At 32.3% G+C, this 27382-nt stretch overlaps 6 protein-coding genes across 6 annotated transcripts; all 6 read right to left on the bottom strand.

Annotated features, from left to right (window-relative positions):
• Window positions 1-1149: 1149 nt before the first annotated feature.
• On the bottom strand, window positions 1150-2588 carry LOC108211220 (probable glutathione S-transferase). The gene is made up of 2 exons (XM_017382759.2): window positions 2126-2588; window positions 1150-1615 (listed from the first exon to the last, which is right to left on the bottom strand). The coding sequence occupies exons 1-2, from the start codon at window positions 2441-2443 to the stop codon at window positions 1265-1267; spliced, it is 669 nt and encodes a 222-aa protein (XP_017238248.1). The 5' UTR covers window positions 2444-2588; the 3' UTR covers window positions 1150-1264.
• Window positions 2589-2770: 182 nt separating this feature from the next.
• LOC108211221 (probable glutathione S-transferase) lies at window positions 2771-3994 on the bottom strand. Its single transcript, XM_017382761.2, has 2 exons — window positions 3563-3994; window positions 2771-3433 (listed from the first exon to the last, which is right to left on the bottom strand). The coding sequence occupies exons 1-2, from the start codon at window positions 3878-3880 to the stop codon at window positions 3098-3100; spliced, it is 654 nt and encodes a 217-aa protein (XP_017238250.1). The 5' UTR covers window positions 3881-3994; the 3' UTR covers window positions 2771-3097.
• Window positions 3995-8478: 4484 nt separating this feature from the next.
• On the bottom strand, window positions 8479-9712 carry LOC108211468 (probable glutathione S-transferase). Its single transcript, XM_017383074.2, has 2 exons — window positions 9253-9712; window positions 8479-9051 (listed from the first exon to the last, which is right to left on the bottom strand). The coding sequence occupies exons 1-2, from the start codon at window positions 9568-9570 to the stop codon at window positions 8713-8715; spliced, it is 657 nt and encodes a 218-aa protein (XP_017238563.1). The 5' UTR covers window positions 9571-9712; the 3' UTR covers window positions 8479-8712.
• Window positions 9713-13720: 4008 nt separating this feature from the next.
• On the bottom strand, window positions 13721-14864 carry LOC108210969 (probable glutathione S-transferase). The gene is made up of 2 exons (XM_017382434.2): window positions 14521-14864; window positions 13721-14276 (listed from the first exon to the last, which is right to left on the bottom strand). Exons 1-2 carry the CDS (start codon window positions 14836-14838, stop codon window positions 13935-13937), a joined length of 660 nt encoding a protein of 219 aa, XP_017237923.1. The 5' UTR covers window positions 14839-14864; the 3' UTR covers window positions 13721-13934.
• Window positions 14865-15645: 781 nt separating this feature from the next.
• LOC108210968 (probable glutathione S-transferase) lies at window positions 15646-16832 on the bottom strand. The gene is made up of 2 exons (XM_017382433.2): window positions 16343-16832; window positions 15646-16139 (listed from the first exon to the last, which is right to left on the bottom strand). The coding sequence occupies exons 1-2, from the start codon at window positions 16661-16663 to the stop codon at window positions 15795-15797; spliced, it is 666 nt and encodes a 221-aa protein (XP_017237922.2). The 5' UTR covers window positions 16664-16832; the 3' UTR covers window positions 15646-15794.
• Window positions 16833-21465: 4633 nt separating this feature from the next.
• On the bottom strand, window positions 21466-26139 carry LOC108212796 (probable rhamnogalacturonate lyase B). The gene is made up of 16 exons (XM_017384509.2): window positions 26072-26139; window positions 25800-25872; window positions 25249-25370; window positions 24983-25030; window positions 24764-24880; window positions 24521-24640; window positions 24211-24352; window positions 23941-24111; window positions 23249-23413; window positions 23037-23143; window positions 22862-22952; window positions 22623-22764; window positions 22362-22509; window positions 22115-22231; window positions 21911-22034; window positions 21466-21824 (listed from the first exon to the last, which is right to left on the bottom strand). The coding sequence occupies exons 1-16, from the start codon at window positions 26137-26139 to the stop codon at window positions 21582-21584; spliced, it is 1998 nt and encodes a 665-aa protein (XP_017239998.1). The 3' UTR covers window positions 21466-21581.
• Between the last annotated feature and the right edge of the window lie 1243 nt (window positions 26140-27382).

Below are 27382 nucleotides of genomic sequence, written 5' to 3'. Positions count from 1 at the left end.
GACTTATATTGACCAAGTGACATATGTGATTATCTCAGCTTTACCCCACCTATATTTGCATGTGCAAAAAAATTATGAGGCTCTAGTATCTTAAATATAAAATAGATGAAAATTTTGGCTGGTTTTTTTGTCATGTTAAGTATATTAGATCTAAAATTTTGGTACGAAAGATGTTAAAGGTTTAGTATACTTTGTTGTTGCAATTGTACGATTAGGGGAGTGTTGAATAATGTTTATTGTGGCATGAGATCTTGTTGAGGCCTTTCTCTGACATCTGTTTTAGATGAACTAGTTACTTAACAAAAAACAACTTGAACAAGAAATGAGAAATTTTATTCCCTTGAAAAAGTTTATTCGGAAAGTGAAAAATAAAATCAAGCTGGAATAGAAGATTTAATGAATATGGATTATCAAAGATTCAAAGGAGGCTTGGTCAGAAATATAAGGCAAATTGGTAGGGTTCATAGCTTTATATCAGACAAGGGTTGTGCTAATGCTGATAAAAGTATTGATTTCATCTACTTGTATATATCGACAGAGTAGTTTGATATGAGCCTTGTGCCTTTTGTTTTTAATGAATAATCAGAGATCAAATTATTAATTCCAACTAGCAACAGTACAGTTGGCATTGTTTTCTGACAGTTCTCCAGCGATTTAAACTATGCAGTATGCACTATTCTGGAAATAGATTAAAGTTTCTAATCACCGAAAATTAGATAATCATGCACTCATATTTTTACTAATCACTAGTTTACATCCCATAATATATATGCATCGGCTTCTCTGAAACCTATTTATATCTTATAATTCCTATTTAAAATGATTAATTATCTTCCGAACCATTAGCCCCTCTGCTTCTGAACACCGTATCTGGTTCAATGAATTTCAATCCAATGATCACCGCAATTTACATTGTTACATACTTCAGTGTGTTGTTGTCATCTTTATTACTCAGAAACGAGGCATCCCTCATTATTGTTTGTTAAGCGTTCTGCAAATAACGTGGTACTAATTTGCAAGAGCTCTCTTCCCTGTTCCTAAGCTGATCGCAACTATATATGATGAGAGGTCTGTAAGCTCTGGATTTTGATCTACTCAATGATATGAGAAGATTATAAAAACCTATACCAAAATTATTTACAAAAAAAAGAAAAAAACTTTTGTCATCATACAATCGGATAAAGCCTTACAAACGTCAGTCTGTGACACATAATTGTTCCAGACTTGAACTTCTAAGTAAGAACATATGATCACACTAATGTAATCACTTGGAAGCAGGGGCCGAAGGGAAGCGACTTCTCCAGAATGCAAGTAAATGGGCTCTAGACGGCAAAGTATCTTTTACAATGCTGCAATTCATGTAGTCCTCGGTCCATGTAGATAATTTTGGATACTTTTCCTTCTCAAATATCTTGGTACCGAAAACTTCTTGAATAACATCAAGCCAAAGAGCTACAAGATTAGCCACAATGTCAACCAACCCGATACTCTCACCTCCAAAGAACTTCATTGCTTTGAGTTCATTCTCCAGTACACCAAGCACCTCATTTATTTTGTCGATGGCATCTTGGTCTCTGCCTTGGCTCGTGACATACTTCCACACCGCGCCTAATAACTATAAGATAAGGGAGTAGAACTTTGTCAGAGTAATAAATTGGTTAACAATCACAATAATACAGTTTGCTGGTCCCAATCATAATGGACACTGTGCAGTTCTTAGATTAATTAATCACATTCTCTGCATCCGATGCTAATAACTAATGAAGGTTTACGGTATAACATTTGGATTTTATCTCCTTGTTTACATACCCCCACTTGGCCACTTGGAATCGAGAAAGTTCTGTCCATTTTGTTAAAAACATGCGGTTCATAGGGAACATGGAGAGTTGCAAATTTCAAAATTTATTCAAAATATTCAATAATTTTCATCACGGAGATGGCCTCCCTACTATGTAGGAGCATGATCTGCATACATTTTACAGACCCAGTTTGGTTTATTGAGGTAGCCTCTTTGATTAGGTTTTTTTTCTGATATTATAATTTGAAAAATAGCTAAAAGAGATTATTGACAACATATCATACAAAAATTAAAACATAGACAAATTGTGCGAAAGTATGAGAATACCTTATCATCTATGAGTTTGGTCCAAAGCCGCGAATTGGCACGTTCAAGAGGATCTTTAGGCAAGATGGATGGGCCTGAATCCCAGGTTTCATCAATGTATTCAAGAATAACCAGCGACTCTGCAATTGGCCTTCCATTGTGCAACAGCACCGGAACTTTTCCATGTACAGGGTTATACTTGAGTAGTTCAGGACTCTTCATCAGCAGATCCTCCTCTACATATTCATATTCCACTCCCTTCAGTTTAAGAGCAATTTCGACTCTTTTGCTGAAGGCGCTTTCCTGTGCACCATAAACTTTCACTTCTTGTCTGACCATTGTTACAGGTTTCGAAGACTCTTGAGAGAAAATAGAAGTTAGGTCTGCTTTGAATTTTGTTATAGATCTGGAGTTGGAACAAGGGCCAACATAAAGTGTTTTTACATAAGCTATTTGGTCAACTAAGTGACATATGTGATGATCTTAGCTTAAACCCTTGTCTCTATTTGGATAAGGTTTTTTTTTATATGTTAAAAAAAATACAGAAGGGTGAGTTCTTATTACAAGGCAACCAAGAATTACCGGCTTGGTAGGGGCGGAACCAGAGGAGGGCAAAGCAATGAAACGCGTTGATATACTCTATTTGACGTCCAAAATACAAGCACAATATCAAATTTTTTGTATGATTGAAGTGAACAGATGTACAAAAGTGAAGATGCAGAAATCAAACATCAGAGCTCGAGTGACTCGGTTTGAATAATAAGATCTATAAATTACAAGGTAAAAACTCCAAACATGGAGTTAAAGATCTGAGAACACTTGATAAGATTCTGCCCTCCTGAATTTCAGACCTTGGACTTGGACTTAGGTCCGTGCTACTAACATACAAGCATAAATCACTAAAAACAATCATAAAAAGCATTCAAACGATAGTTTGTCGTAGAACATGACTATTCCATCCGCGGAGCAAGTGGAAGAGCATCCACACCAGATCTATGCATGGCCGGACTGGGCAAAGTGGACGAGTAAATCAGCTTTAAGAGGCAAAGTCTCTTTTATAACGCTGCAATTCATGTACTCATCAATCCATTTGAATAATTTCGGGTAGGCCTCCTTCGTAAAAATCTTCGTACCAACAGCTTCTTGAATAACATCAAGCCAGAGAGCTACAATATTAGCTGCAATGTCAACTAGCCCAATACTCTCACCTGCAAAGAACTTCTTGTCTCCGAGTTCATTCTCTAGTTTACTTAGCAGCTCACATATTTCATCAATGACCTCTTGTTCCTTGCCTTTGCTTTTGATAAACTTCATCGCCGCAGGAATCAACTGAAAAAATTTAAAAAAAAATCTCAAGATTCCGTTCATTAATACTATATATCTTATTTCTGGCGCAAGAAATATGTGCCTGAGTATTTAAATTTCCGTAGCTAAGCATGCATGCTAAAAAAACCATACCTTATCATCTAACAAATTGGCCCAAAAACGTGAAGTGGCACGTTCATAAGGATCGCTAGGTAAAATGGAAGGACCCGATTTCCAGGTCTCATCGATGTATTCGAGGATGAGTAGTGACTCGACAATAGGTTTTCCATTGTGCAACAGAACAGGAACCTTTTGATGTACAGGGTTGTACTTGAGAAGTTGAGGGCTCTTGTTAGAAAGATCTTCCTCAACATTTTCATATTCCACTCCCTTGATTTTTAGAGCAATTTCTACTCTTTTGCTGAAGGGGCTTTCCCAGACACCAAAAAGCTTCACTTCTTGATTGGTCATTTTTACACTCTTGTTCACAGGGGTGCACTCTGCTGTTATAACAGGTCTTTTGTTACTTAAAGGGCTTGCTGGTCTTTTGTTTAGTAATCCGATCAACTTGCTGGTCGTTTGTTAAATAACAGGTTAATCTGTCATATGATCTTTTGAGAATCATTTTAAGAGCATGTTTGTCCGGATTTAATTAGACCATTTTCCAATTTAAGAATTTAAGCTTAAAAATACTGTTTGTAGTGTAATAAGTCAAAGTCCGTTTAAAATTTGAAATAAGTGAAACGAACTAAAAGTCAAAAGTTTGTTTGGTATATTTTTTGCAATCAATTAATTGTTTTGAACTTATTTTTGATAAAAAGTTATCCTTAAAACATAATTTCCACATAAATCATTTTTATATTTATTATTGTATTTTTAATAGCTCACAAGTCAGTAATAAATCACAATTATCCGAGGAGACATTTTAAACTATTAGCATATGACATAAATTACTTTAAGTTATAAGTTATAAACTCAGCTAAATGAGTTCCAAATCAAGGTCTTATATCAAAGAAGTAACATATTAATTTAAATATGTTAGATGAAAATTTTAGAAAAAACGGCCGGTATCTTATACTTTTAACCGTGAAATGAAACAAATTACGGCCACATAAAATTACCTGAATTCAAAAACAAAACAAAATATAACATGGGTGCTTACATGAGATTCACGCTTGTTTTATCATTTTAAAAATTCCTAGGATGAGGAACTTTACCTAACCATTGGAATACTGGTGTGAACATATAATATTTTCATACATCGATTTTTGGTAAACCAAGTAATATATGTACACATGTGACATATTTGATACTCTGAGCTCACTCTTAATTTTTATCTTTGTCGAAGATGGGCGGCCAAAATGTCAGAGGTATTAAATACTGATATAAATAATAATATACCTGTATGTCAGAGTGTCCGTGATGTCTTCGAAAGTTTACTTTTATCTATAGATAGGTGAGTCTTGCCCGACTTGGAGTTTACTTCTGTTGATTCCGCATAAATTTAATCCAACATGTAGGTATTTAATCAAGTTTGATTTGATTGATTATTGATTTTTTTTATAGCGAATTTCATTAATATTTTGAAAGAAACTCAAATCGGGACAAACCCCCGACTGATCATGCAATCAGGTTGAAAAACAAATAAATGAGTTAAATAATTAGATGTTTTGTTTCCGGATTGCTTAACAATTTGAATACAAATATTCTGAAAATTGAAAATTGAAGATAATGATTTTCTGAGTAATCCAGCCTGCATCTCCATGGAAACTACTAAGGAGTCGTTTGGTCCAGCCTTTTCAAGTATCAGGTATGGGTTTTATTCATTCCAAACTCATACCTGATGTTTGGTTGGAAAATTTATTCGTCCAAACCCATACCTCAAACCCCCAAGATATGGATTTTTGATACCTTAGGAGGGAGGTGGGTATGGAACATGGGTATGAAGAATCAAAAAATATTTTTATATTATATACAATTACATCAGATGCTTGACACAAAATTAAATCAACAACTCAAAATTGGATAAAATAAAATTATAAAATTATTTTTCATCAATAAAAAATAATAATCTAAAAATATTTAAATTCAATATATTACTCATTCCATCACTCAACCAAACAAATGATATCAAGAATGATACCTCATCCTCATACCACCTTAACCCGATTCCTCGTTCCAACCACATACCACTCCGTGAACCAAACGACCCCTAACTTCACAATTGACCTTCAAAGTAATTTCATGGATAGTACAAAGTTCAGAGGATTCAGTTGCAAAAACTGAGCTTGGATGCCTCACGTCATGAACAAATATTTTTTGTGAGAGGTGAGCACATGTGATATTCACCACCATTCTAAATGTACTCTAGCTATCTACCTCAAGTACACCGGCTATAGACCTGCCGCACGTGTTGTTGATGCGAGATTTCCATATCTACCGGTACATCATAAAATCATTTTCAACATAACCAACACATCGCACAAAACGATACACTCAAACACACAAACAATACTCAAACAGAAGGAAACGAAAAAACCCAAATGGGTTTTTCGAGTTTTGTTCCACAAAACTCAATTTTATTGCACGAAGAAACAAACAAAAAAGATGATGTTTATTGATTGAAAATCAAAAACAAGAAAAGCAGAGTTTTTGTGGATGGAGAAGTGCTGGCAAGGAATTGAGATTAGCATGAGAGAGGGTGAGAATTGAGATGGGAAGAAAGATGACAGAGATGAAGGTGCAGATGGGTAGAAGAGGTGGACAAGAAGATGAAGGCGATCAAAGTTAGAGAGAAATGGGACGGCCGACTCTCATAAGACGAAAATGATTGATTGATTATTAATTTTAATAGTTGAAGATGATATATTTTTAACTGAGTGGATTTCAAGATGTTCAAATGATAGAATTTAAATTATCATTTCAAGTTCATTCATAAATAGTAGTCTTCAAATGTTTTGATTTTAAATAAAATCTGAATTTATATTCTCAAACAGATTATTTGTTCAAAATTAAAATTTGAAATGAAATTCAAAATCCTTGGATAATTTAATTTCATAAAATTCAATCATGAAGAAGCTTCACAAAAAATTCGTAAAGACTAAAAAGTGTTTGTATTGTATTGAGACTAAAACAGATCAATTATGTTGTTCTTCAACAATGCGAGTACTCCTCTGATATAATAATCACTTGACTTTTTCTCACGTATTTTTAGGAGTTTTGACCGTATACTTATAAATATTAATTTTAAAAAAAAAATTTTGTGAACAAAATGTGATAATAATAATTTTTTTGATAAAAAGAAATTTTTAAAAATAATACTATAAATATACAGTCAAAACTTTTAAAATTATGTGGAAAAAAAAAGTCAAAAAGCTATTATACCTGCCTCAGTAGAGGGAGTAGCATGTTTCTCGGAAGGAATGACATGGGTTATTATGCCATCTTTGAAAAATCCAAGATCAGGGACAAAATGCAGTCCGTAATCCGTATAATTCTGATTCATTCGGCGACTTATCCGAAATTTGATTTAAACTTATATTTATATATCATATTATATAAATTGGGGCATGTTGAAGAAAAAACATTAGAAAAAATTCATAGAACTCTTATCTATGGGTTTTGCAGCAAAATAAAAAATATTAATATCTATGTATATATTTTTAAATTATTTTTGAATGCACACAAATATGAAAAAAACATGTATTTAGATTTAAATCTTAAAAATCTATTTAAAATTTAGAGTTCTGCAGCAGAATCTAAGTGGTTTTATTTTAAGGACTGATTCTCTCTTGAGCGCGACCCATATAAATTATATTAAACTATTTTACTTTAACCTAATATTTAGCTATTATTAATATTATATTTAATTAAATTATTAAATTAAAAATATAAACCTTTTTTATTTCAAAAAAAAATATCCTTTTTAATATACGTAAATGATATTAAAATTGAATGCACAATTAGGGACAAACAAATTCTCTTTATTAGCGATTCGAGAACAAAGATAAACCTCTCATAACTGAGATAATAAAGGTGAAAATAACAATCTCAAAATAATAAAAATGGATGTGGATAATATTTTGTTTATCTTGAAAAAATATAAATAACTTATCCGATGAAAATAAAATTTTATGTTTCTATTATTATATTATTAACTATTAACAAAAAATATTATTAATTAAATATTTAGAAAACACCTATCAATTTTAAATCTAATAAATTCAAAATATATGAATTATAAAACTATTATTTTAATATCAAACCAAATGATACAAATTTGAGATGATGGTGGTGATAAAATTTACGGTTGGACAGAATTTATATATCCCAAATATGTATTGAGTCGGATTTGTCATTAGTTATTAGGATAATGTCAAATTTTAACTAATTATTCCTTGATATTGATTTTTTTTCCTAACATATTTTTCATTTTAATAAATAATATAGTGTTCAACATGTAATAGTTGATAATTTTAATAATTATCTTTTAATTTCTTTTATGATAAAAAAAAATGTGTCATTAAATACACATAATTAATTAAGGTGAGGAGTATTCTGACATGGACCCCGCATGAATTTATAAATTGTAGCATAAAATCACGTGACTGCTAACAAATTTATCAAAACAAATTATAAAAACATGTGATTGTTTGCAAAATATTATTAAATTTTTGATCGATAAAATTGAAGAAATATATATATTTTTATAAAATAAGAAGACTTTAATATGTATACAATTAAATACTGTTCTCTGCCCAACAAATCTTTTTTAATTTATTTATAAATCTTGTTATTATATGTTCATAAACATACACTAATAATTATTTTTTATTTAGATTTATTTAATAGAGTAATAATACAGTTTTCTCTAAAAATATACGGGTAGATTTGGTTCTAATGAATCATTGTCAAATCCAATTAATATCTCCAAGTCTGAATCAGTGTCCAAATCAATGTCCACTCGTGCCATTATAGTTTGCAGTACAATCCAACTAATTTAAATCCCCCTTAAACAATTCATAGGTCGATTGATCTAAAGAAATTGTAGCAACTCAATTATTAGTACCTTGATTAACAAGTATCCAATGATTTATTACTGAAACTGATAAACTAGTACACGGTAGATATACCAGTTTTAAATTTTAACTACCTAAACAAAACAATGCTGAAATTCTGGAACAAATACAAGACACAATCTCAAAATACAAAACGAAAAATAAACCGAAACGTTCTCATGAACCTGATTCCGGGAAACTCGTGCACTGGTTACGAAAACAGGAATAGCTCGCGAAAGTGGGTGTTTAAGATTTGTGATAGGCAAGCAAGGCGGCTGATAATTCTTCTTTGGAAGGCAAACTCTGCTTAATAACGCTGGAGTTGAGGTACTCATCAATCCACTTACAAAATACAGGAAGCTTCTCTTCGGTCACAATCTGTAGCCCCATTATCTCTTGATGAATTATAAGCCATAGTGCTAAGAAATTAGCCGTGATGTCGACTAGTCCAATTGTGTCACCTCCGAAGAATTTCTTCCCGTTGAGTTGGTTTTCGAGCAACTTAAAAAGCTCGACTACTTCGTCGATAGCTTTCACTTGCTCTTCGCCTTGGCAGCGACGAATGTTCATTATCGCGGGCATCAACTGAAATTGAAATCAAAATCATTAGCGACATTTATTCATCCGCAAAGGCCTTAAGCTACAAATTAAATTAAATCTGAAAAAGATCAATTAAATTTAATATGATTCGTTTTGGATACTGAATCTTGAGATTTTGGGAGAACTGATAACTTAACACGCTTGTTACAAACTTGTATGAAAAGGATTTAAAAAAGATTTTAGTACCTTGTCGTCGATGAATTTAGCCCAGAAACGGGCATTTGCCTTTCCGAGAGGGTCTGCAGGCAAAATGGAAGGTCCAGAGCTCCAAGTCTCGTCAATATACTCAACAATGACAAGAGATTCGACAACAGGCTTGCCATTGTGCAAGAATATAGGGAGCTTCTTATGGACAGGGTTGTATTTAAGAATATCGGCACTCTTAGGCGACAGAGTTTCCGCGACGAATTCATAATCGATGCCTTTTAATTTCAGAGCAATTTCAACTCTTCGGCTGTATGGACTAGCCCATGCACCCAACAATTTAACTCCCTGATGTGCCATTTAGTTTCTTGGTTGAAAAATGTTTAAATCTTAAGGTTTTGTGTGTGTGTGTTGAATCTTGGTTTTGATTTGTAGAAAATGTGGTTTCTTGAGTTCCTTCTTATAAGGATCTTGACAAGCGTTGCTATGGTTGACTCATGTATGAACAAGTAAATATGTTCGGTGCGCGTCTGCGATTTATTTTTCCTTTAGAAAATTATTAGATGACCTCACCGATGAGATCACAAATCATTAATATTATATATCAGCAAAAGGTTTTATTAGCGAATATTAGCTGAATATCCGATGTCTCTATGAGGCCACTTAGAGCATCTCCAACCATCTAAAACCCTTGGCTAAAAGGTGAGTTGACATACCTAAAATAAAAAAATTTAGCCAACAGCTCCAGAAACTCAACTCCAACCATGCTCACCTGTTGTCTACAAATTTAGCCAACCTCCTATGGATGGCTAGATTTGTCGAACCTCTACAGGTCTGTAAGAAAATCTATAGGAAGATTGTACATCATCTATTACCATATTGAACTGATATATTCTATTTTAACAATTTAAAATATTAATAACATACTATTTATAAATTATAGCCAACCAATATAGCCAGTACCATTGAAGCAAAATGTCTTACAGGTTCAGCAAATTTTACATAATGTTTTACAGGTCCAATTTAGCCAACGATTATAGCCAACGCCGTTGGAGATGCTCTTAGAGCATCTCCAACCATCTAAAACCCTTGGCTAAAAGGTGAGCTGGCTTACTTAAAATAAAAAAATTTAGCCAACAGCTCCAAAAACTCAACTCCAACCATGCTCACCTGTTGTCTATAAATTTAGCCAACCTCCTATGGATGGCTAAATTTGTCGAACCTCTACAGGTCTGTAAGAAAATCTGTAGGAAGATTGTACATCATTTATTACCATATTGAACTGATATATTCTATTTTAACAATTTAAAATATTAATAACATACTATTTTTAAATTATAGCCAACCAATATAGCCAGTACCATTGAAGCAAAATGTCTTACAGGTTCAGCAAATTTTAAATAATGTCTTACAGGTCCAATTTAGCCAACGATTATAGCCAACGCCGTTGGAGATGCTCTTAAAAGTTTGATTTGGGATTGTTTAAGGATTTGAGTTCGACTAGATGATGATAATCTTGAATTGAGTTGAAGTTACGATTTTAATGATTTTTAAACCAAATTCAGATATCAAAACTGACGAGGTGTATTCGATTGGGATTTTAATAGATTATATGTGATTTTGATTTTGTGCGGATTCTTGATAATATGTCGCAGAGTTGATTTAAGCACAATGCTTTAAAATCTCATGAATTTTGCTGGGATTTCAAAAAATTTAAAATACACTGAAGAATGCCACAAAATCCATTATTTTATGAAATCCATAAAAAGTCCATCATGATTTGAATATCCTCATATTTTAATGGATTTTAAATAATACCAATTGAATATTATCGGATTTAAAGCATAATTTAAAATTTTAATTGAATACCACCAGATTTTGTAGTATAATTTAAAATCTCAATTGAATACCCCAAGATTTTAATGGATTTCAAACAGTCCCAATCGAATATCCTCAGATTTCATGAATGAAAAAAAAATAGAAGATTTTTTTATATATATAAAGAACTAGTCGAGAAGCCGCGCCTTGCGGCGGCCTATAAAAATTATATTAATGATTTAATATTAATATTTGTAGAATAAAATAATATTGTGACTATCTATAAAAAAATATATTAATATTTCAAAATTAATATTTATAGGATAAAATAATTTATAATATAAAAATTTTGATGTAATACTAATATATAATATTACAAAATTGGATTATAATTCATGGTGAAAAAATGAAAATAAATTTATACACGTAATTAACAATTTAAAACATGACGAATCTTAATTTTATTTTTTTTTTTTGAAAAGTAATCATGTTTTTACATTGTCACCTTCCTCCAATTTTTATGGATTGATTGTGCACAAAAACATCTAACTTAAATCTATAAGATAGCGGTCGATAAACAACGTTTACTTAAAAGTTGCTTGAACGGAGCATACAGATAATGCATGAATAATTTTTTCCTGTATATAAAATAAATCATATACAAATTAACAACAACAAACTTGTCCGATAAACAAAACAAATATTATAAAAGAATAACCAACAAACATACATCACTAATAGTTAATTTATTGATATCAATCATAAACATCATGTCAAGACTATATTATTTTCCTGTGTTTGGATTTGTCAACTCCAATATAGCGGTCTATAACAACCTTTGCTCACCTCCGAGATATAAATCGAGCAGAGAACTATCACAACAGAGAGGTGGAGTTATGGTATTGGAAGAGAGGAGGTTGCGTTTAGATGATCCAAAACCCTACAATCTATTATAGGGGTATGCAGAGAGACTTGTGTACGTGCTATTTTTTCCCATAATTAAATAATCTAAAACAAAATCAGATTAAAATTTTCAAGCTACTATATTCCATAAATAATTTGAAACAAAATCAGATGTGTCCATAATTAAATAATCTAATAATCTAAAACAAAATCAGATTAAAACTTTCAAGCTACTATATTCCATAAATAATTTGAAACAAAATCAGATGTGTCCATAATTAAATAATCTGAAACAAAATCAGATTAAAACTTTCAAGTTACTATATTTCATAAATAATTTGAAACAAAATCAAATTCTCAAACTTGCTTTTAATATACCCGAAATTAAAAAAAGTAGTTCTAATTTTTGATATTTTCCATACAAAAATTCCAAAAAATTAGAAAAATAGAACGGAACGATGTGAGAGGCGCCACCTACACGCCCCTCGCTTCTCCTTTATATAAGTATATTGATGATTGCAGATATATCCTTAAATATACTCAGAATAAACTCTGTCTTGTTTAAGAATATTACCCCTTTATTGGTTTGAAGACTTGTCAGAATATGATAGATGCGCTATTCTTGTAGTTCATTGTTATTAATGTTTTGTAGCTTCTGGAATTGTTCAATTGTAAGTTCTCAGATCTGGACTTGGCTAACAAGTTGTAATTTTGTAATGATATGAACTTGGCGCTTGTTTCTTTGATTTACATAATCTATGCAATCAACAAGTGACATATGATATTTTAACATTTGAGACAAAGTACCAAAGTGGTAGGGTTTCATACAAGGCAACTGGATAAAAAATTATCAGGACTTTTGAATCGTGAACAGGAACAGGAATCGGGAACGGGAATGATGTGTATGAGAATGAGTATCCAAAAAGAGTGTAAGAAATTATTTACCCTCTAAGTGAAATTGCAGTTCCCATTCTATACTACAAAATTGCTAATCCAAACCCCAACATATGAGTTTGAAATTCTGATTTTCATTAACCAGACTCGTTAATTATGAACAAAACGTCTCCCTGGCCTTCTATGTCTTTGTTGTCGGTCACTGAATTGTGCACCTTATAGCCTGTGTTAAGTTGCATCATATCAGTCTAGCTTTAAAAAAGTAAAGTAGATGGGGAAATGCATGTTCTGATACGTGTCAGTCAGTAAACATCACAGCTCTACTTTTTGGATCACAGTTTTTATCAGCAGACACACAGAAATTTCTATATTAAAGTCATCATATTTATCATGAAATCAAGTTATTCTAATTCGCAGAATTTATCCTGCGATCAACTAATTCTAGTTCAGAATAAATGTTCACAAACAAGCGCTAAAGTGATGAGAACTTAAATTCATTTCCTTAACGGCTGCATTTACTTATAAATTACCAAGCGGAATAAAAACCATAACTACCAATGTACATGGTATGAGAGTATTACTGAGAGTATTACGTGTGCCAGTTAAGTAGAAAACGATGTATTCTGCGTTATTTCTTTGGAATTTTTAGAGAAATTTCCACGAAACGTTATGAAATTATATATATCACAAAATCTTATCTCTTCTACTCTTCAAAGTTGTACATTAAGTAATTTAACTCTTATAAACAAGTTTCAAATCGGAGTTTCTAGAGTTACAGAGATGAGTTCATTCGAAGTATTCAGAATCACAAAGATGGGGTTCATAGTAGTTGGTAATATATATAACCGTTCATATAATTAAAAAAAATTAGAGTCATTCACTTGAAAGATACATGTGTTTAAACATCTGATATTATTAAAGGTTTCAGGAGAGGTGATCACCTTATTATAACTTTGCATTATTGAACATTAGACCTTGGATCTTGACAGAAGACATTTACATACCGACGAAAAACATAAAAGAAACACAGAAAAGATACAAACGGTAGCTTGTTTATGAACTTGACTGTTTTGGCCGCAGAGAAGACGTATGATCAAATACAAACCAAATCATTTAGAAGCATAGGCGGACCGGAAATAGTGAGCAAGTAAATCAGCTCTGGGAGGCAATGTCTCTTTTATGATGCTGCAATTCATGTACTCTTCACTCCATTTAAATAATTTTGGATGTGTCTGCTGCGTGAATATCTCTATACCCAAACCTTCTTGAATAACATCCAACCACAGAGCTATAAGATCAGCCACAATGTCGACTAGCCCGATACTCTCACCTCCAAAGAACTTCTGATCTTTGAGTTCATTCTCCAGTATACTTAGCAGTTCACCTAATTCTTCAGTTGCATCTTGGTCCTCGCCTTTGCTTCTGTAAATTTTTGTCAGCGCATCTAATACCTAATAGAACATTAAAATTTTAGAATTTTGTACGTTAAAATTAAACGTGTAAATCCTACTAGCAAGTAGCAATGGTAAAACTTCTTCTTAAAGTAGATTTACATTAATTTCAATTTTCGCTTAAATTATATTTTTCCTTATGCATCTTTCAATTTTAATGTTAGTATGCACGCCTCTTCTCTTAGTAATAAGATTGAGTTCATCAAGTCTATCGACAAAATATAAGGAGTAATTATAAACATACCTTGCTATCTATGAAATTGGCCCAAAAACGCGAAGCAGCACGTTCGTAAGGATCTTTTGGTAATATGGATTTACCTGATTTCCAGGTTTCATCAATGTATTCGAGAATGACTAATGACTCTACAATTGGTCTTCCATTGTGCAAGAACACAGGAACCTTTTTGTGTATAGGGTTGTACATGAGAAGTTCAGCACTCTTGTTAGAAAGATCTTCTGCTACATGTTCATATTCCACTCCCTTCATTTTCAGTGCAATTTCCACTCTTTTGCCAAAGGAGCTTTCCATTGCACTAAAAACCTTCACTTCTTGATTGGTCATTTTTACACTGTTCTGGATTCTAGGAATTTTTAAGGAATATATAAAGAGAGATGGGCCCTGCTCTTATTTTGTTTTGTTTCCTTGGCATCTGGAACTACTAAGTTTTGGCATCTGAACTTGGCAAGCAAGCTGCATAAACAGATAAACTATACTTCTTTGATCTTTCATTCCTTTGACAAAAATCTAAACCAAAGTTTGATCTTTAAATTTACAAAAGATAAGCAGTCATATTTGTGTATACTATTTTCTTATAAATGTTAAAATTTTAAATTATGAAATTTTTTTGAAACTTCAGTAAAATTTAGTTGATTTCTTTGAACTGTTGTTCGAAATAAATATAATCCAACAACAGTTAAATTTTGGATTGCATATATTTTGTGTTAGAGCCCGTCTGGCCGAACTTAAAATTTTGACTTATCACTTAATATTATAAGATGAGAGTTAAAATATCTGTTTGGATAATTTTGATTTATTAATGATTTATGGGTAAATTATGACTTGTGTGTAATTTTTATCAAAAAAGTTTTAAAAAATCAAGTCACTGGAAAAAATACCTCAAATTAATTTATGGTTTTAAATCCGTTTCTAACTTATTTTTGACTTAGACTTAAAGTCAGAAATAATTTTAAGCTCCGACTTAAAGGCGAGGCGGCTCCTTGCCTCCTAGTAGTATTATCTAACCTGTCCAGCTCAACATCCTTCCCCTGTCATTATTGATGTTTAATTATTGGAATGTCAACTTTCTGATTGATGAATTCTATGGCACTGAAGTTGAAATTGTTTTAACAAGCACTTCATGACACCAGCTGATCGATAAACAAGATTCAAAATACAGGACAAATCATAAACATAAATTACAAAGAAATCGAAAATTAAACCAGGACCTTCTCCGGAACCTACCAAGAGGATGGGGATCCTTGTGCATTGAGTACGACAAATAAAGATAGCTTGTGAGTTTAACGACGTTTTTTGATTTGTAAGTCTAGATACTCATATAGTTGATCTCTGGAAGGCAAACTCTTCTTGACAATGCTGGAGTTAAGATAGTCATCAATCCATTGACATAATACAGGAAGCTTCTCCTTGGTGATCACTCGGATCCCCATTATCTCCTCATAAACTCCGATCCATAACGCGATGAAATTAGCTGTGATGTCAACTAGTCCAATCGTCTCCCCTCCGAAGAATTTCTTCCCTTTTAGTTCACTTTCTAGTAATTTCAAAAGTTCAACAGCTTCTCCAATGACTCTAACTTGTTCTTCTCCCTGGAAGCGACGAATACTTCTTATCACAGGCATTGCCTGGAATCCAAATTATTTTCATTAGCATGACAGACATCCGTCCAGAACATGACAAAATATTATTTAAACGTACAACATTCGATACTATTTAAATAAAATTCTCTACTATATAAATAAAATTTGCTACATAAATGTACAACAGCCGATACTATTTAAATAAAATTTACGACAGATAAATTCATAATACGAATATGTCTTGGTACCTTATCGTCGATGAATTTAGCCCAGAAACGGGCATTGGCTTTTCCGAGAGGATCAGCAGGCAAAATGGAGGAGCCAGAACTCCAGGTCTCGTCAATGTACTCAATTATAACAGCAGATTCAACAACTGGTTTGCCATTATGCAATAGTACAGGGATCATTTTATGAACAGGGTTGTATTCGAGAAGCTCAGGGCTCTTGTTGGAAAGATTTTCTGCGACAAATTCGTAATCAACTCCTTTTAAATTTAGAGCAATCTCAACTCTTCGGCTATATGGACTATTTGGAGTGCCAAACAATTTAACTTCTTGTCTAGCAGCCATTGTAACGCTTTTCTGGGCTTTTGAAAAAAAGAAGTAAATTAAGGTTTTGTGTATAATATAGAATCTTGGTTTTGCTCTGCAGAATGTATGTTTCTTTGGTACAGTTAGCAGAGTGTTTGAATTTGATTGGTAGTACTGGAGTCTGGAAATGACCTCATCCAGTAGATCACATATCATTTAATATATTATCTTTTCTGCAACTTGACACTAGTGGAATTGTGGAATATCGTGTCCAATTTGAATACTCCTCTGCCTATCATAGAGATGAGTAGGGTTCTAAAATGGTCTCAATTATAACATATACATTCAGTCTCAAATATCGGATCATATTTTCGTGAAAATATCAGATCATATTATCATGAGTTTCTCCACATCGGGATCATTTTATTCATATATATACCGATCTCGGATATTTAATATTCGAATCTAAACTGAATATAATTTAATATCATATTTACTGTATTTAATCAGAAAAGTCAAAATAATCCTCAATAATGCTCCAAACTTTGCGTTTGATTACTGTGTTTTTAATAGATTATCTATCGTAATAAAATAAATATATCAAAACAAAACTTCTTCAAAGAAACTCCTGACATTTTTATCTATTGAATTATGAATACACATAATTCATTTAGATAAATTGTAATTTACAATTCTAAACGACTTTCTTGAGTTGGATTTTAGACTAGTGTGTATTTTATCGTGACCTTTCATAATACATATAATATTAGGGTTAAATATCAAAGTGGTCACTGAAGTGGAGGTCATATATCACTTTGCTCACTAATCTTATCGGGGTTTCATTTCAATCATTAAAGTCATAATAAATATCAATCAAGTACCTCCAAATTTCAGTTCAAGGAGTAAAAATATTATTTAGAGAGTTTGACACATTATTTTTGAATACTACCACAACCAATTAAAAGGTTATGACATCTAGTATTTATGACAATATATTCAGATTTTATCAATTTTATTTGGTATTTATTTTTAATTAAAACAAAAAAATGTATTAATATAATAAAAATAAATAGTAAATAAAATTTAAAAAATCTAAATATATTATCATAAATAGTAGAAGTCATAACCTTTTACTTGGTTGTGGTAGTATTCAAAAATAATGTTTCAAACTCTATAAATAATATTTTTACTCCTTGAACTGAAATTTGGAGGTACTTAATTGATATTTATTGTGACTTTAATGATTGAAATGAGACCCCGATAAGATTAGTGAGCAAAGTGATATATGACCTCCACTTCAGTGACCACTTTGATATTTAACCCTATAATGTTATTATTTTTAATTTTTTTTACACTTTTTTTTAATGAAAAAAATATTCACTAATAATGAGGTTGGCATTTTTATATTAAAAGGCATGGAAAACTACAGTTTGGTGTAGCCTGCCCAATGGGCAGAGAAGTCCAAACTAACACAAGCACCGTAGATAACACGAATAAATGGGCCAAGCTTATCATACACAAAACCTAAAGAAGAGCCCAAATCCCGAAACCCGCACCAGTGGATGTACTTATATTTAAAAACCAGTGCTCAAGGGCTAAAATAAATTATCTTAAAAAAATTATTTTTCAAAACATATTTCTCTCAAAATAATATTCCAAATATTTTTTTATTTAAATATTTTAAATAACTCAAAATTGATGGCAGCTATTTTCCTTTTTAAAAAGGAGACATTCATGACTATTTCAACTTATTTTTCATCCGTTAAAAAATATTTTATAATTTTAATTAAATTATTTGTAGAAAATGAAATTTAAAAACTTTTTATAATTCAGACAAATGCTAAAAAAATTTGTCTCATCTGTCACATTAACCCGTTCTCTCCCCATCAAATGTCACAAACCTAACCCCCAAATTGATGTTGCAGACTTGCTGACAGGCCTTTTGTTTGGACTTTGGAGTCCATGGGCCTTTTCACTTCTCCAGGTACCTCCATGTTTGCAATTTATGTATTTACCAAATAATTTCAAGCATAAAATAAATGATCATAGTTGCTCTTTACTGTTTACATTCTATTTTCCAGTTTGGTTATGATTCCATTTCAGTACATTACTACATTGCTTATTAGTTTTATGCTTGTTTATATCTGCACATTGCAAATTTAATGCTTAAACTGTTGTCAAAAGGCAAAAAGTCTAGCTAGTTAAGATTATACCTGATCGGGTTAAATTCTCTTTAAAACATCTCGAAATTTTATGAGAATTACTCCCTCTCAATATAAGGGGCCGTTTGGTTGGGGGTAGTTAAGAAAGGGAAAGGGAAACATGAAGGCTGATTCCCTTAGTTGGTGTTTGTTTTGTAAAAAGTATCATTCTCTTTCCCTCTTTTCAGTTTTGGGTTTACCCAATATCCTCCAAACCCCATTCCCCACCCCCCACTAGGTATTTCCTTTCCCTTTGATTATTTTTTTTCATTTTCATTTATAATTTATTTTCTAATTCATTAAAATTATAACTAATATTTAAAATATATTAAAAAAATAAAAATAAATTTTAATTTAGTATTTATATATTAAAAATAATTTTGATATAATTTATAAGTCAAGGTATTTAAAACATTAATGACATTTTTAAATAATAAATTGTATAAAAATATGAAAAATATAAATAAATTATATTATTATAAACATAAATATATTTGAGTCTTTTGATATTATTTAATCTCTGAAAAATCAAATATAAAGATAATCATATAATTTTTCATTCCGTTTCCGGATCAAAACCAAACAGGTAATACAATTCAGTACCAATCTTTTCCTTTCTGTTCCTTTCCCTTTCTCAATTCCTTTCCGTTTCCATCAGTCAAACCAAACGGCCCCTAAGTGTTTTCTTGAATTTTTTCACGTAATTTGAGGTGCAATAAAAACATAATTCTACATATTATTTTTAAAAAATTTCTTTTTCGAAAAAATGTTTAACATCTATATTTTTATTTAGAAAAAGAAACTTTGAAAAATAATGTGTAAAAGTATGTTTTTTTTAACAACTTAAATTACGTGCAACAAGTCAAAGCGACACTTATTTTGGGATAGAGGGAGTAGTAAATTAGGCTATCATAGTTGTTGTCGGGTGACGTTCAGTTTGTAGAAATTAGGGTGTTGTTTGGGGTTGCTGTTGCAGCAACATCAGCTTTTTGCTGAAAAGCAGGTGCAAAACTGTTTGGTAAATCTAAAAGCAGATTTTCCGAACAGAAACTTTTAGCTGAAAAGCTGCTTTTAGAAAAAGCAGGTCCTCTAATGCTTTTAGAAAAAGCTGCTTTCAGCTTTTGCAGAAAGCTGTTACAGATTTTATTATCAGGCCTCATCAAAAATATTATTTTTCTTTTTTTATAACTCAAAATAAGCAAATATCAAAAAAATTACCAAACAATTCTCTGATTTCTACAACAGCACTTTTTTTACCAGCACTTTTTTTGACAGCACAACAATTTTTAACAGCAGTCCCAAATAGACCTTAAGATACTTTGCCGACATGCTTTTATTTGGACCCGACCCTTAATATATTTTTTTCTTTGCTAATTTGAAATTATATTCCACAGGATTATGAACCCTTAGAATTCTTGTTGTGTTGAAAAATGGGGGATCCCATGGGTTACATTGCTAGGGGTAGTCGAAGCCAATGCTGAGAAGTTTAATTCATATTGATTTAATACATAAGGTTTCTTATGGAGTGGTCATCTAATACTCTAAAATATTTGAAATGGGTTGATAAGCAAACCAATGTAATATGATACTTGTCTTGTTAATTAATAGCAAAGGTATACACGGTGTATAAGACTAATTAAAACGAGGTGATTTGTCCCGATACAAGCGGTTATGATGCCTAAGTTATAACTCAGCTGCAAATAAGACCATTAAAAATGAGGTCATTTGTCCTGGTACAAGTGGTTACGATGACTGAGTTATAACTCAGCGATGCCTAAGTTATAACTCAGCTGCAAATAAGACCATTAAAAATGAGGTCATTTGTCCTGGTACAAGTGGTTACGATGACTGAGTTATAACTCAGCTGCAAATAATCAAGATTTGATGGCTGAGATTGAGTTTCATAATTTGTAAATTATTTTATGCCGCTGAGCAAGATACATCAGGAACAACTGGTTACAAATCATAGCCAGAGGGATCTATTATTTGGTTTATGTGAGAACTGGGAACTAAACACTGATTAAAATTAATCTTCAAGAGATAATTGAATAGAATTTCAAATCCTTTCAGTTTTCAGTTTACCTGCAATTGTGAATGACAAGAAGTTTTTGACAGATTCGAGCTTAAATTGATGCTTATGGTTATCCATGCATATTGATTGACTGAAATGACATGGACCTAAGTTTGTGTCTGCTTGTACTCTGCAATGTTAGAAAATTTGGTCTACGATTTTTTCAGTTCTGTAAACAATTTTTTTTTTAGTCCGGCTTATAGAAACATTGTCAGATGTATTATGTATATCATAGATTCATTTGATTTGATTTAATTTCTAAATATATGAATGTACAACATTGCGACCTGATGAAATATAATTAGGTCAAACTAACTCAATTATACAATCCTAATGCTAATATCAAAATCATTAACTAATTTAGTACCTGTCCTTGGTCTCAGTGTGGCTCTTCTACTTCAGCTCCACAATGAACATAATTATAGTGCAGAAATATGTACTTTGTAATTTTACATTAGTCCATGACTCATGAAAAGTGAACCAAGCATGTATTCAAGTCAAAAAGTTAAAATAACCGAGGAAGAAAGCTAATATGTTAACTCAACATTCCATAGGTTATTCAATGTTAATAGAAGAAGGAAACAATATATGTATGTGATCACTGATCAGTCCATTTGACTTAAAGAGCTAAATGTAAAGATGCAACAATCAAACAATATACATCTGACTTCTAATTTTTCCTGTCTTATAATGTAGGAGGCCCTTCTAAACGGATGTAGTCATACATAATGCCTGCGAAAGGAATTGAGGATGAACGATGATTCAAGAAAATATTGTTTCTTCCCACAACAAGAGTTCGGCCTGGTATTTGAACACTAAAGAGCCAGTACAATCCATGTATTCCATGTCTTGCAATTGCATTGTCCTGTCCAATTTCCGTTGTTGTGAACACAGGATTTCCCTTAGCCGGAGATGTATTAACATATACCTGCATATTGGAAAGTAATTAAATTAAGCTTAATATCTCTTGAATCATATAGGAGTAGAATTGATGAAACAGCTATAAGTCCATACCCTAAGATGAGCTAAATTTGAAGATGCCAAGGCCAATTGAAGTGTATAATTTCTACTAGCGATGACATGTGGCAGATCAAAAGTAATCTGCCAGGTTGTTGGATGGTATTCATCCTTAATTTTCCTGCACTTGTAAATTGCGATTAGTTCAAAAGTTATAAGCAATAGCTGTTGGTATATAAGTATAGTTCTTGTAAAACAAACCTTGTAACTTGAGAAAAGAACCAATCTTTGCTGTAATTACTACTTCCAACATTGTAGACTAGGTCGTTTTTAGGGTATAAATCTGTGTATCGCTCCCATAAGCCATATTGTCTAAACCTGTTCATAAAATCAATCGAGGTTAACTTATAAAATTAAGTTAATATATTTGTAAATTCACCTAATTTGGTTACCCTATATATATCATAAATGTGTGTGTGCAAGTGGTTAAAATAATTTATTTGCTTACTTGTCATGATTTATGTATAATTTGTTGATAAGCCTTGCATCAGGAATGTGAAACTCAGCAGCAGTACCATCAGGAATACCAATTTCCCATAATGTTGGTCCAAATCGAGGAGAATCATGAATAAGATCGCCCAGTTGGATTGCACTTCCTGCCAGGTGAATAAGTTAAATATATAGTTAGCCTTTTGGTCTTATCATTCATGTATATGTATATGATCATAAATATATATAGAAGTGCTTCCTCAAGAAATTAAAAACAAACCTGGCGTAATATTAATATTAAGTTTGTATGCATAACGGCCTATGTGACCAGGAACTGTAGCATATAAGTTGTAGGTCCCCGATCGGACACCTTTAAGTAAGAAATTTCCTGTTGCATCAGTTTGGTTCCAAAATTGGTAACCCTGAAAAAATCATAGTTGGATTTTTGGTGTTAATGTCTATCAAGTTTTTGAGCAAAAGGTAATTATGACTAAGCTAATAAATGTGTGTGCGCGTGACCTTGCTCTCTCTTTGCCATGATAACTCATCCCCCACTGGAGCCAATCCGACAAAAGCAAACTCTGCATTTATCAGCCCTTGATTTAAGTACCTAGAGGAGATGAGAAGTTGAAACCAAAAGTTAAGTCAGATAATGTGCTTGACAATATATGTATTGGTGCTTGACTTCTCGTACCTGTCCCTGACTTGTAACCGGCCTCTTACTGTACCACGTCGATCGGCATGTGGGTAGTCATTAGACAGGGGAAAACTATATGGCCAGCTTTGTTGTTCAATCAATGCCTGAAAACATCATTGGTAGGTAACAAATAAGAGTGCATTTAGAAACAACTTGGTACTTGAATTAGTTTTTAAATTAGTCAATTAGGTAAGTGAAAGATCGATTACCTGGTGTTTAGCATCTGTCCAGAGTGTGGAATGAAGATCATTAATCTTTTTAGTTGAAGCTGAATTTAAGTAGATGAAAACTGGCCCATAAACTTTCTTCCATGCCTCTCCTTTCCCAAAATGTAAATTCAACTCGTCTCCAGAGTAGTGGTTAGAAAAGAACGTCTGTAGAACGCACAGATATGTAAATACAGTGATAAACATTACAAGTAAAACACATATATTTAATGGACAAGAACCAATTTAATTTGTATCAGTTGCTCCATTAACTTTAGTTTATTGTCCGTCAAATCTCTCTTATACTCTCAGAGGTAATCTGGTACCTCTGTTTGATATAGATTCATAGGACCTTGATCAAGTATATGGTTTTCCCCTAGATTCTCATTTCCCCATCAAACTAGATACTGATTTGAAGATTTTCCATCAAATTCATATCTGGTTAAGGTCAATCTCTGTTAGTTATTTCATGTATTTGACCTCCTGTTAAATTTTATTCAGTCAATTTACTTAGATGCAAAATCTTTTGGTGAAATATAGATGATTAATCTAGAACATATCACCAGTATTTTGTATTAAGTTGTAGGATATAAAATATTTTCCAGGTTAATCACCAGTGACATGACATCGTTATAATATAAATTGACGGTGGCCTAATACACATGAAATGCATTAAAAGGGTACAAATGACTTACTGCTAAGGAGATTGGGCCAGTATGAGAGGTAAGTTCTTGTTTAAAAGGACCTCCAGAACGGAATTCATAACTTGGAGTGATCACCCAGAAGCCCACGCCATTCTCATCACTTATCCATCCATGTACCACATTATCCTTGTTGTCTTTAGAGTATTGGAACTTATCATCCACCTGCACATTATGTACTTATTTACATGAATAAGAATACAGTTTGTTGAATCGACGAATATCAGTATGCTACTAATCACTGTTATAAATATGCAGACATACTTCTCCTTTGAAGCTGGGGTTTGAAGGATTTGTCAACTGACGGGCTTCCGGGTAAGCAAGTTGAACACTTCTTGATGGTTCACGATCTTCGCGTGTTGGCATGTATCGCTGCCTATTATCAGATATTGCCATGTAATGAAACCTATTCAAGTGCATTTAAATAAATTATCATTACTTTACTTTTCAATATGTAAAACCAGCCAGGGTCTCTATCAAGAAGGAAATTTTTCATAAATGTACGTGATTGAAGAAATTAAGATAGATGAACAAAGGTAAATTTATATAGGGGAGTTTTCGTATGTGTACATACAGTTTTTCTGATAGCTTGAAGGCGACCCTTGTTTGAGAGATAATTGTAGCAGGCATTCCCCCTAATCTCTCAAATATTGAATATGTGTAAAAACCAGTCGAGCCACGCAACATTACATACCTGCACATAGGTTTTCTGAGTTAGCAATCTTAATTACTGCAATCTTAATCAAGTAGTAATTTGGTTAACTTGACATTAAACTTGTCCAAGCACTAGTTTACCAGAATGTATTCATGAGACTACCTTTTGTCGATATTCATTGGAGGGAGATTCGGGGTACTAGGATTCCATGTTCTTGTAAATGAAAGCTCCACTTTGTTTTCATCTTCCGCTATGACACTGAAATGCGTTGTGTTCAGCCTGTACATTCAACATACAAATCACATGCGACATACATTTCAAATTTATACAAAGAATGTGTATCATAACTTAGTAGTACTGCGGAAAAGTCCATGTATATACCTGTCTGCAGTACTGTTTCCTCCGTTTATCCAAACTAGATCCCAGTATCTAAATCAAACAATCAAACAAAGATGATGCATAAGAGTTTATACAGTTATGCAGATTTAATCAAGATTTTAAATAAGTGATAGCAATAAGTTTGTGACCAATGACCTCTTGGTCAGATCGTATCTCTGTCTCTATCTAATGTTGATGAATTCGACGACAAGTTTGGTGTGTAAGTGCATTTATTTATTAAAAGAAAAGTTTTATGTGCTTGATTTTACCCTCTGTACTCTGAGCCATATTCATATTCCAAAAGGTTTTTGATTCCTTTGTATTCGATTCCAGCTATCATACCCCCGGGAATTGTTAGAGTTATTTGTGCCAATCCATTGTCCATCACCACCTGAATAAAAAATACATAAAATTAATAAATGTTCACCTTTTAATATTAATTGTTGCCAAAAAGGCACTACTGATATACTTCTATCTAATCCATCAAAAAAAAATAACAGTATTGTACTTTTCATGCATTCATAGCATCAGTAACAGACTCAGAACATTAAAAGAGATAAGATTAAAAAATGAAAACTGAAATATTTTTTATCCACGAATTCCTACCAAATTTTATAGATGAATCGAAACTCTCTAAAAACAAACTGCTGACTGCCGTAAAACGTTACAGTATTTAGAAATGATCACCCAGGATTTAGAAATGATCACCCATTTTTATTAGTTATTCAGAAATTCATCAGGTTTGATCATAACCAGGGTCTGATCATAAGTTCATAAGTACCCCTCGTAGGAAATATTATCTTGTAGTTTCGTTTCTTACATTATCAGGGAGTCGATGAAGCTGAACAGGAGGCGATGACACTGCATCTTTGTAGCTGTTCATTGGATTCGATCTGCAGGTTAATCAAGAAAGAAGCTGTTAGAGTCACAAAATTTGGTATTTAACTTGTGCATGCATTTTATCAAAAAAAAAAAACTTGTGCATGCATGATCCTGACATAAATCTGTATTAAAAACTTCCATATATACTAGTCAGGGACGGAGCTACATAGAAGCTAACGCGCTAGTCTAGTCCCGGTGTTCATATGTTACCTAGCAGAACACTGATTCAGCAATAGCAACTGGAGAAAAATCAAGAAACACAAAGCTTTTTTCTCCATGTTAAACATGTTGTGCAGAACTTTTATCCTCCTAGCTAGTATATTGGTGTGTGAATATATAGAGTTGGATGACACAGAAGAAGCGTTAGTGGAGCTGCAGCAGTAATAATATCAGTATTTATGTTACATGTATGTGCATGAATGTGTTAATATGAGATTTTATTTATATGCACTAAATGAATTTATTTCCGTTATGTTAGAGGAATGTGAATCAATGGAACTTGGATTTCCGTTTAGAAGTTTAATTAGGATGATAGGATATCTTATCTTTGATATTACTGTGTCACTGCTTATGTTATATCCAAGATCATGTAAAATAGTCATATAATATCACTTCCTTCTATCATTTTTGACTTGCATGTCCTATATAAGTTATCCGGATTATTTATAACATCTGTAAGGCATTGACTAAAAGTTTTTCTCTTAGAGTACGGTTGGATATAGTTAAGAGTTTATCCTATATCGTCTCAGGTCATGGATTCGACCTGACTCACTCCGACATCATTATTTTACACACAAGGAGATGCAATAAATTGGTGGCGACGAGCCATCAAAATCTATCTACTGTTATCATAATATCTTGCGAGCGTTATTGCAGTTAGTCCGATTCAATAATATCTTAACTGTAAGAGGCTCTTGTTATCGTAACTCGTTACAAGTGAGATTATAGTTCGGTAAGATTCAATAATATTGCATTTCATATAAGAAATTTGATTGAATTGTCTCTATTTAATTTGAGATAAACCTCAATTGCAACTGTCATAACCTGAAAAATAATTATTTTCAATTTTAATTATATTTTGGAAAATACGTTTGATAATGTGAACATTTTTACAAGATTCTCATGAAGATTTTAGTGACGAGGGTATATTTTTGGCCAAAATTAGATGATCAAAATACGATTAGGCAGCTATGTAACATGGGTACAGTACTGTCCCAATTTTTTTATCGTCCCATCAAAATCATCGTTTTATATAGTACTATAATTTATATTTTTCTTCAAAAAAAATTAATAATTTTAATTATAATTTTCATATTGATTTAGAATGGACACATTTTTCGAGATAAAAGAAATTAGGAAATGTGGAACAGAGAAGTGGAAGGAGTGGTCACATTTTTTGTCCGGCAAAATCTCTACAGAGAAAGGTGAAACATCATGAAACGTCATCCACTTAAAATCTAAAATTTATATTGGCCAAAAGTTTTTTTTTTTTGGCAAGGATATTGGCCAAAAATTAACCAT

The sequence above is a fragment of the Daucus carota genome, chromosome 3 (genome assembly GCF_001625215.2).
Source record: "Daucus carota subsp. sativus chromosome 3, DH1 v3.0, whole genome shotgun sequence".
In the NCBI taxonomy this organism is placed as follows: domain Eukaryota; kingdom Viridiplantae; phylum Streptophyta; class Magnoliopsida; order Apiales; family Apiaceae; genus Daucus; species Daucus carota.
This window is presented reverse-complemented; position numbering and strand designations above follow the sequence as displayed.

Bases quoted from the DNA above. Each gene is read 5' to 3' on its own strand.
- LOC108211220 (XM_017382759.2), bottom strand. From the start codon at position 2,443: ATGGTCAGACAAGAAGTGAAAGTTTATGGTGCACAGGAAAGCGCCTTC. The intron at 1,616-2,125 runs GTATTCTCATAC...CTTATCTTATAG, and splicing joins CCAAACTCATAGATGATAAG to TTATTAGGCGCGGTGTGGAA.
- LOC108211221 (XM_017382761.2), bottom strand. From the start codon at position 3,880: ATGACCAATCAAGAAGTGAAGCTTTTTGGTGTCTGGGAAAGCCCCTTC. The intron at 3,434-3,562 runs GTATGGTTTTTT...AAATTTTTTCAG, and splicing joins CCAATTTGTTAGATGATAAG to TTGATTCCTGCGGCGATGAA.
- LOC108211468 (XM_017383074.2), bottom strand. From the start codon at position 9,570: ATGGCACATCAGGGAGTTAAATTGTTGGGTGCATGGGCTAGTCCATAC. The intron at 9,052-9,252 runs GTACTAAAATCT...TTTCAATTTCAG, and splicing joins CTAAATTCATCGACGACAAG to TTGATGCCCGCGATAATGAA.
- LOC108210969 (XM_017382434.2), bottom strand. From the start codon at position 14,838: ATGACCAATCAAGAAGTGAAGGTTTTTAGTGCAATGGAAAGCTCCTTT. The intron at 14,277-14,520 runs GTATGTTTATAA...ATGTTCTATTAG, and splicing joins CCAATTTCATAGATAGCAAG to GTATTAGATGCGCTGACAAA.
- LOC108210968 (XM_017382433.2), bottom strand. From the start codon at position 16,663: ATGGCTGCTAGACAAGAAGTTAAATTGTTTGGCACTCCAAATAGTCCA. The intron at 16,140-16,342 runs GTACCAAGACAT...TTTGGATTCCAG, and splicing joins CTAAATTCATCGACGATAAG to GCAATGCCTGTGATAAGAAG.
- LOC108212796 (XM_017384509.2), bottom strand. From the start codon at position 26,139: ATGGAGAAAAAAGCTTTGTGTTTCTTGATTTTTCTCCAGTTGCTATTG. The intron at 25,873-26,071 runs GTAACATATGAA...ATTAACCTGCAG, and splicing joins CTGAATCAGTGTTCTGCTAG to ATCGAATCCAATGAACAGCT. The intron at 22,035-22,114 runs GTTTGTTTTACA...TTACAAGTGCAG, and splicing joins TTCTTTTCTCAAGTTACAAG to GAAAATTAAGGATGAATACC.